Consider the following 9,681-nt stretch of genomic DNA (forward strand, 5'->3'; position numbering starts at 1 on the left):
TTTTGTAATGATTAATCCGGCTTTGTTTTTCTTTTTTTAAAATAATAATTTTTTTTTTGGTAGAGACAGGGTCTCACCTTCTGGGATTACAGGCATGAGCCACTCCACCTGGCTAACAATTTCACTGTTTACTCTCTTCCCTTTTGCTATTTTTGTCAACAAATATGTTACTTCTACGAACATTTTAACAACCCTCAAAATGTTATTACTTATAAACAATATTCACTTATAATTACATTTTATTTTTTCTTTTTTTTACCCAGTTTGATGTGTTCTGGCCTGAATAATTATCCTTAGTATCTCTTTAATTTTAAAATCTTTTAATTTTATTCTTTTTCAAGACAGAGTCTTGCTCTGTCACCCGAGCTGGAGTGCAGTGGCGTGATCTCAGCTCACTGCCATCTCTGCCTCCCTGGTTTAAGCAATTCTCCTGCCTCAACTTCCCAAGTAGCTGGCATTACAGGCATGTGCCACCACACCCAGCTAATTTTTATATTTTTTGAGTAGAGACAGGGTTTCACCATGTTGGCCAGGCTGATCTCCAACTCCTGACCTCGTGGTCTGCCCACCTCAGCCTCCCAAAGTGCTGGGATTACAGGCGTGAGTCACCGAGCCCAGCCTTTAGTATCTCTTTAATTGCTTATCTACTAATGATGAATTCTCTTAGCTTTGATTTGAACACATCCTCATTTTTTTTTTTTTTTTTTTGAGACGGAGTCTCGCTCTGTCGCCCAGGCTGCAGTGCAGTGGCGCGATCTCGGCTCACTGCAAGCTCCGCCTCCCGGGTTCACGCCATTCTCCTGCCTCAGCCTCCCGAGTAGCTGGGACTACAGGCGCCCGCCACCTCGCCCAGCTAATTTTTTGTATTTTTAGTAGAGATGGGGTTTCACCATGTTAGCCAAGATGGTCTCGATCTCCTGATTTCATGATCCGCCCACCTCGGCCTCCCAAAGTGCTGGGATTACAGGCGTGAGTCACCGCGCCCAGCCGACACATCTCATTTTTAAAGACCATTTTCACTAGGCTAGAATTGTCAGGTTTTCCTAGCACATCAGCTCTTAAGAATGCCCATATGTTGTCTTCCAGCTTCCATTCTTCCTACTGAAAAATCAGCTGTCAGCCTTTTTCTTGCTTTTTTGGAAGTTATTAAGTCTTTTTTCCTCTTAGTTTAAAATTTTTCTCTTTGTTCTTTGATTTTAATAGTTTGAATATGATGTGCCTAGGTGTTAGTTATCTTTGTATTATATTGCTTAGAATTTGCTGAGTTTCTTGAATCCATTTTTGTCAGTTTGGGGAGTTTCTTGGTCAGTATTGATGGAGATTTTCTCGTATTTTATTCTCTCTTGTCTTTGTCATTTGTGACTTTATTTACATGTATGTTAGCTGTTTTCAGCGTATCTTATATTCTTTTCTAATTTTTTTCTTCTTTTTCCTTCTGATTCGGTCTGCATATTTTCTATTTGACCTGTCTTCCAGTTTAGTAATCTGTTGTATTGGTCTCGTCTGCTAAATACATCTGTTGGAATTCTTACTTTCAATTATAGTATCATTTGTAGACTTTTCATTTGAGTCTGTTATTTTTCAGGTGTCTGGTGAAATTCCTCATCTTTTTATTTTATCTGTTGCTTCTTCTGGATTTTAGCATACCTTATAATTCATCTGGTAGTCAGACACTGTTTATAGAAACATTGTAGAAGTTTCAGATGACATCATCTTCCTCCAAAAATACCTGTGCTTCTATCAGACAGATTCCTAATGGATTATGTTGATTTTATTAAGAGTTAGTTGGATTGACTATAGACTTTAATGGGGCTAGTTGGTTATCTGTTTTGCTTTTACAGCATGGACTTGATCCTTAGGGTCTGACCCTTAGAACTGGTGAAAACCTGGGTGTTTACCAAGACTCCTCCACATTGGCAGAGCTTAAACTCTAGAGCCTGTGTGCCCAGCATTTTACAGCTGCTTGAATCTCTTCTCGGTTGCTGTGTTTCTGTTGGGCTCTTTGAATTCTCATTCTACTAATAGCTGAGGAGTTAGCCAATAACTTGAGAATTTGTTATGGTTTTCTGGGCACATTTCTTTGTGGTTCCCTCTGTTCAGGATTTTGGCTAATAAAGCCCAGCTTCTTGTCTCTCCTTGGTGTAGTGAAATGGCTTTTTTTTCCCTGCTAATTCACTGCAACAAATTGGAAAGTGCCCTCAGTGAAACAAACCAGTGTGAATGTGGAGCTCACCTTGTGCATTTCCTTCCCACAGGGCTCTCAGATCATTTACGTTGGTTGGTCTTCACTGCTTTCATACAGCTCTTTTATGTTTAGATGCTCCTTGACTTATGACGTAATGTCCCCATAAACCCATCCATGTTGAAAATACATTTAATACCCTGATAAACCCATTGTAAAGTTGAAAAATAGTTTGTCAAAGCATTTTAAGTCAGGGACTATCTCTATATTGCCCAGGTTTTATAACAATATTTTTAGGAGCACTACTTCAAAAAAAACCTCTTTCATCAGTGATCAAAACAAAATCCTCTTACTGTCTTTTTATTTTTTTTTATTTTTTTGAGATGGGGTCTCGTTCTGTCACCCAGGCTGGAGTGCAGTGGCACAATCTCGGCTCACTGCAACCTGCACCTCCCAGGCTCAAGCAATTCTCCTGCCTCAGCCTTCCAAGTAGCTGGGATTACAGGTGTGCGCCACCACGGCTGGCTAATTTTTTTTTTTTTTTTTTTGAGTCGGAGTCTCGCTCTGTCACTGAGGCTGGAGTGTAGTGGCGGATCTTGGCTCACTGCAACCTCTGCCTCCCGGGTTCAAGCGATTCTCCTGCCTCAGCCTCCCAAGTAGCTGGGACTACAGGTGCGTGCCACCACGCTCAGCTAATTTTTTGTATTTTTTGTAGAGATGGGGTTCACCATATTGGCCAGGCTGGTCTCGAACTCCTGAACTCAGGTGATCTGTCTGCCTTGGCCTCCTAAAGTGCTAGAATTATAGGCATGAGTCACCATGCTCAGCCCTCTTAATGCCTTTTTACACTCTGCTGAATCTTTAGTTATGCTGCATTTACATTCCTATTGTTCAATGATGCCTTCTCTTTTCTGTTTTCTTTTCTTTCTTTTTTTTTTTTTTGATAGAGTTTCGCTCTTGTTGCCCAGTCTGAAGTGCAGTGGCGCGATCTCAGCTCACTGCAACCTCCACCTTCCGGTTTCAAGCGATTCTCCATCAGCCTCCCAAGTAGCTGGGACTACAGGCGCCTGCCACTCCTGACCTCATGATCCGCCCGCCTCAGCCTCCCAAACTGCTGGGATTACAGGCGTGAGCCACCGCGCCCAGCCTTTTTGTTTGTTTGTTTTAAAATAAGACGGGGTCTCGCTATGTTGCCCAGGCTGGGTTTCAGGGGCTATTCGCAGGTGCGATCCCACTACTGATCAGCACAGGAGTTTTTACTTACTCCATTTCTGAGCTGGGCTGGTTCACCCCTCCTTAGGGAACCTCCCTCACCTGGAGGTCACCATATTGATCCCAAGGTTAGCTCAGGCACGTGATTGCTAACTTTGGGATCAATATGGTGACAGGAGTTTTTACTTGCTCCATTTCTGAGCTGCGCTGGTACACCCTTCCTTAGGGAACTTCCCTCACCTGGAGGTCACGATATTGATCCCAAAGTTAGCTCAGGCACCTGATTGCCATAGCACACTACAGCCCCAGAAATCCTGGGCTCAAGGAATCCTCCCACCTCAGCTTCCCAAGTAGCTGGGACTATAGGCATGTGCCACTGCACCCAGTGCTGTTTTCTTTTTTATTTAGAGATGGAGTCTTGCTATATTGCCTAGATTGATCTGGAATTCCTGGGCTCAAGTGATCCTCCGGCTTTGGCCTCCCAAAGTCCTGGGATTACAGGTGTGAGCTAGCCTCTTTTTCTTGATAAATCTTGTCAGATTTGTTCCTTTTTATTAGTCTCTTTAAAGACCAACTTTTGCTTAAGTTTTATTTCTGAAAATATCTTTATACTTTCATTGGATTTTCTTCTTTTGGTAAATTAGATGTTAAGGCTGTGATAAAATAGCAGTTTATATAAGCACATCTGATTTCTCATATCTCTGGATTTAAGAATGTGAACATTCTAAAGCCTTTATTTATTTATTTGTATTATGATTTTTTTTTTTTTTTTTTTGAGATGGATGTCATCGCTGTGTCGCCCAGCTGGAGTGCCAGTTGACGTTAATCTCAGGCTCACTGCAACCTCTGCCTCCCAGGTTCAAGCTATTCTCCTGCCTCAGCCTCCTGAGTAGCTGGGACTACAGGCACGCACCACCACACCCAGCTAATTTTTGTATTTTTACTAGAGACGGTGGTTTCACACATGTTGGCCAGGGATAGTCTCGGATCTCTGTGGAGCGTTGGTGATGGCTTGCCTGCCGCTTTGCTGCGCAAAGAGTGCGTGGGATTACAGGCGTGAGCACGCACTGGGCCTGTAAAGGCCTTTGAGTGAGTATTGCATTTGTTTGATTTTATTAGTTTTGCCAGAACTTGATTTATTTTAATATTTTCTTTTTTTTTTTTTTTTTTTTTTTTTTTTTTTGAGACGGGGTTTCTCGCTCTGTAACACCAAGCTGAGCTGCAGTGCTGGGATTCAGCTCACTGCAAGCTCCGCCTCCCTCCCGGGTTCACGCCATTCTCCTGCCTCAGCCTCCCGAGTAGCTGGACTATAGGCGCCCGCCACCGATCGCCGGCTAGGTTTTTGTATTTTTTGGTAGAGACGGTTTCACCGTGTTAGCAGGATGGGTGTTGATCTCCTGACCTCGTGATCCACCCGTCGCTCAGCCTCCCAAAGTGCTGGGGATTACAGCTTGAGCCACCGCGCCGGCCCTCTTTTTTTTTTTTTTTTTAAAGACAGAGTGTTGCTCTTGTCACCCAGGCTGGAGTGCAATGGCGTGATTTTGGCTCACTGCAACCTCACCTCCTGGATTCAAGTGATTCTCCTGCCTCAGCCTCCCGAGTAGCTGGGATTACAGGAGCCCGCCACCACACCCAGCTAATTTTTGTATTTTTAGTAAAGATGGAGTTTCACCATGTTGGCCAGACTAGTCTTGAACTCCTGACCTCAGGTGATCCACCTGCCTCAGCCTCCCAAAGTGCTGGGATTACAGGCGTGAGCCACCACACCTGGCCTATTTTAATATTTTCTAACTTAAGACGTAAATATAGAATATCTCTCAACATTGTTTTTGGTTTCTGTCATTTCCACTTTCTAGTTTTTTGTTGTCATCTTCATCATTGATACATGAACTTTTTAATTTATTTTTTACTCATCCAATACGTATTGTATCTCCGATAGGTACTTTTCTAGGCACCAAGGATATATCTGTGAACAGAAACAAAAAATACTTGTTTTGTGTAATTTCAAGTCAGGAGAGACAGAAAATAAACAAATAAGTCATATAATATTTGAGAAGACACACTTGAAAAATATAAAAGCAGAGAAGAATAATGGATAAGAATCTTGGCTGGGCACGGTGGCTCACGCCTGTAATCCCAGCACTTTGGGAGGCTTAGGTGGGCATATCACCTGAGGTCAGGAGTTCAAACCAGCCTGGCCAACATGGCAAAACCACGTCTCTACTAAAAAATACAAAAACCAACTGGATGTGGTGGCAGGCGCTTGTTAATCCCAGCTACTAGGGAGGCTGAGGCAGGGAGAATTGCTTGAACCCTGGAGGTGGAGGTTGCAGTGAGCCAAGATCACGCCACTGCATTCCAGCACAGGCAACAGAGCTAGACTCCATCTCAAAAAAAAAAGAAAGAATCTTTGTTTTTTGAGACAGGGTCTCACCCTTTCATCCAGGTTGGGATACAGTGACATGATCTCAGCTCACTGCAACCTTTGTCTCCCAGGCTCAACCTTCGTCTCCCACGTCAGCCTCCCGAGCAGCTGTACCTGTCTTTTAAGTCCACACTCCAATCCTTCCACCTCCAGAAATCTTTCCCCAGTTCTTTTAACCTTTGTTTTCTTGCTTTTTATATTTATGTTCTTTGACATAAGCTTTAACCTTTAGTTATCCAATTTTTGGTACCCAAATGAATACACAGGACTGGGTCTTAGACTTTTTTGGTAGTCCTTACCAGTTTAGTAAAGTGGCACGTAGTGAATTTTAGTGAATTGATTGAATGAATTATTTCTTACATAATATGCGTATTTCATTAATTGTAAGTTGCACATTTTTTCACATTTTAGCATCTGTGAAATGAGGATGCGTTCTATAATCCATGGCTACATGACCATCATGTTACAATTGTGACAGCCTCTCTAAAACATAGCCGTAATTCCTTTGTCTTACCTAAGATAATTAACAGTAGTAATTCCTTATTGTCATCAAATTTCTGGGAGTCAAACTTTAAAAGATAGCCCAAATAATCAGTTATATCACAATTCAGTTATTCTGTGTATTAACATATCCAGAGTCTGGGTGTTGTGGCTCATGCCTGTAATCTCAGCACTTTGGGAGGCAGGAGGATCAGTTGAGCCCAGGAGTTATGATGGCACCACTGCATTCCATCCTGGGTGACAAAGCAAGACACTATCTCTAAAAATAACAATAATAATATATCCAGATACTTTTACCAATTGTTACTACTATAAATTAGCTAGTTCAGATTTTCATAAAATTATATTAATAGTTTTTGCTGTTTTACAGAGTAAGCCATATCAAAGACTTCATTGAAAAATACCAAGGATCTCAAAGAAGTCCTCCGTTTTCCCTGGCAACAGCTCTTCCTGTCCTCAGGTTGCTGGATGAGACACTCACACTGGAAGAAGCAGATTTACAGAATGCTGTCATCATTCAGAGACTCCAAAAAACTGCTGCACCTTTTAGAGAACTTTCAGAGCACTGATTTTTGATAGACTAAGTGGAAAATTTGTGAAGAAATGATGGTTGTAAGTGGACATGCAAACCAAAATTGGGGACTGGAGAAGTCAGACTCACTAGACTTTTGGTTTGAGTACTGTTGAACTCTCTCTTGATGAGATGTTTAGATAAGTACAAGTTAGGAAAGTAGCATATGACTGGAAACTATATATTCAGTGCACTTTCTCCAAAAGGCTACTCAGAAAAATAGACTTATTTTCAAATACCAGTTATCAGTATATATTAAATAGCTGTATTATTTAGAATTTTAATATGGTATAAATTAGCAAATGTGTTCACAATATTCATTCAAACATCATTCCCGGACAGCAGGGATTTATTTAAATGTTAGCTGCCTCAGGGTGTTTAAATAGCTAATACGACCGGGCGCGGTGGCTCACACCTGTAATCCCAGCACTTTGGGTGGCCAAGATAGACAGATCACAAGATCAAGAGATTGAGACCATCCTGGCCAACATGGTGAAACCCCGTCTCTACTAAAAATACACCTGGGTGTGGTGGTGCACACCTGTAGTCCCAGCTACTCAGGAGGCGGAGGCAGGAGAATCGCTTGAACCCAGGAGGTGTAGGTTGCAGTGAGCTTAGATTGAGTAACTGCACTCCAGCCTGGCGACAGAGCAAGACCTCCTCTCAAAAATAAATAAAATAAAATTGTGGCCGGGCGCAATGGCTCATGCGTGTAATCCCAACACTTTGGGAGACTGAGTTGGGAGGATCACTTGAAGCCAGGAGTTTAAAATCAGAATGGTCAACAGAGTGAGACCCCTGTCTATTTATTTTTTTAATTTAAAAAATAAAAATAAAATTGTGTAGCTTAGTATAGTGTCAAGATTAATCTGCCTACTCACATTTCTACACTTTCTAAAAATGTAATAAAAGAAAATTCTTTCTAGAAAACCGATTCCCTTTCCATTTTATTTTCTTTCAAAAATTACGGATTTGCGGTGGCTCAAGCCTGTAATCCCAGCACTTTGGGAGGCCGAGACGGGCGGATCACGAGGTCAGGAGATCGAGACCATCCTGGCTAACACGGTGAAACCCCGTCTCTACTAAAATACAAAAAACTAGCTGGGCGAGGTGGCGGGCGCCTGTAGTCCCAGCTACTTGGGAGGCTGAGGCAGGAGAATGGCGTAAACCCGGGAGGCAGAGCTTGCAGTGAGCTGAGATCTGGACACTGCACTCCAGTCCGGGCGACAGAGCGAGACTCTGCCTCAAAAAAAAAAAAAAAAAAAAAAAAAAAAAAATTACGGATTTGTTTTGGCTAACATTTGGGATTAGCCATTCATTTGCCACCACTCAGAATCTAATGCCTATATGTGTCACATTACTAATATTTTAAATGCATCACATAAAGTATGGTTTTCTGTTTCTTTTTTTGTTTGTTTGTTTGTTTGTTTGAGACGGAGTTTCGCTCTGATTGCCCAGGCTGAAGTGCAGTGGCGCAATCTCGACTCACCACAACCTCCGCCTCCTGGGTTCAAGCGATTGTCCTGCCTCAGCCTCCCAAATAGCTGGAATTACGGCATGCGCCACCACGCTTGGCTAATTTTGTATTTTAGTAGACACGGGGTTTCACCATGTTGGTCAGGCTGGTCTCGAACTCCTGACCTCAGGTGATCTTCCCACCTAGGCCTCCCAAAGTGCTGGGATTACAGGTGTGAGCCACTGTGCCCAGCTGGTTTTCTGTTTCATACATCACAGTCAACTTGTTAATACATTTAAAGATTATTTCATTTTGATATCGCGACGAAAACATGCTTTATATCTTAGACTTTTAACTAAATCCAGTTAGACCTCAATTTTCACTGTCAGATTAAATCCCCATACCTGAAAATAAGTTTAACATTTTTTTTTTGCAAATGATCTGTTGAATCAGATTCAAAATGAAGTATGCATTGAGTGTGCCAAGGAACTAAGTGGTCCATAGCAGCAGTAATGTTCATAGGGTGTGAGATGCATGCCATGAAGCAGCAATTCTCAAACATTTTATCTCAAGACCATTTGTTTATGTGAGCTATATATATTACCATATTAAATATTAAATGCTTAAAATAGTTATTTATGGGCTGGGCACGGTGGCTTACGCCTGTAATCCCAGCACTTTGGAAGGTTGAGGCGAGCACATCACAAGGTTAGGTGATCGAGACCATCCTGTCCAACGTGATGAAACCCCATCTCTACTAAAATACAAAAAAATATTAGCTGGGTGTGGTAGCATGTGCCTGTAATCCCAACTACATGGGAGGCTGAGGCAGAAGAATCGCTTGAACCCAGGAGGCAGAGGTTTCAGTGAGCCGAGATTGCACTGCTGCACTCCAGCCTGGCAACAGAGCGAGACTCTGTCTCAAAAAAAAAAAAATTTTATTTAAAATAATAACTTCTGGCTGGACGTGGTGGCTCACACCTGTAATCCCAGCACTTTGGGAGGCCAAGACAGGTGGATCACTTGAGCCCAGGAGTTTGAGACCAGCCTGGGCAATAAGGCAAAACCCCATCTATAAAATTACAAAATTAGTCCAATGTGGTGGCTCACACCTGTAATCCCAGCACTTTGGGAGACTAAAGGGGCAGATCACCTGAGGTCAGGAGTTCGAGACCAGCCTGGTCAATGTGGTAAAACCATGTCTGTACTAAAATACAAAATGAGCTGGGCGTGATGGCATGTGCCTGTAATCTCAGCTACTAGGGAGGCTGAGGGAGGAGAATTGCTTGAACTCAGGAGGCAGGGGTTGCAGTGAGCCGAGATTGTGCCACTGC

General features: G+C 42.5%; 1 protein-coding gene across 3 annotated transcripts in view; it reads left to right on the top strand.

Moving 5' to 3' along the window:
* Positions 1-7,823, top strand: part of UBXN2A (UBX domain protein 2A) — a 63,640-nt gene extending 55,817 nt beyond the window's left edge. For all 3 annotated transcript variants that reach the window (XM_017893340.1, XM_017893343.1, XM_017893342.1), the window contains exon 7: positions 6,691-7,823. In XM_017893340.1, the coding sequence (XP_017748829.1) occupies positions 6,691-6,889 (199 nt within the window). In that variant the 3' untranslated portion in view covers positions 6,890-7,823. The remainder of the gene's footprint in view (positions 1-6,690) is intronic.
* Positions 7,824-9,681: the final 1,858 nt, after the last annotated feature.

This window comes from Rhinopithecus bieti, unplaced genomic scaffold, assembly GCF_001698545.2.
Source record: "Rhinopithecus bieti isolate Rb0 unplaced genomic scaffold, ASM169854v2 scaffold_23816, whole genome shotgun sequence".
Taxonomy (NCBI): domain Eukaryota; kingdom Metazoa; phylum Chordata; class Mammalia; order Primates; family Cercopithecidae; genus Rhinopithecus; species Rhinopithecus bieti.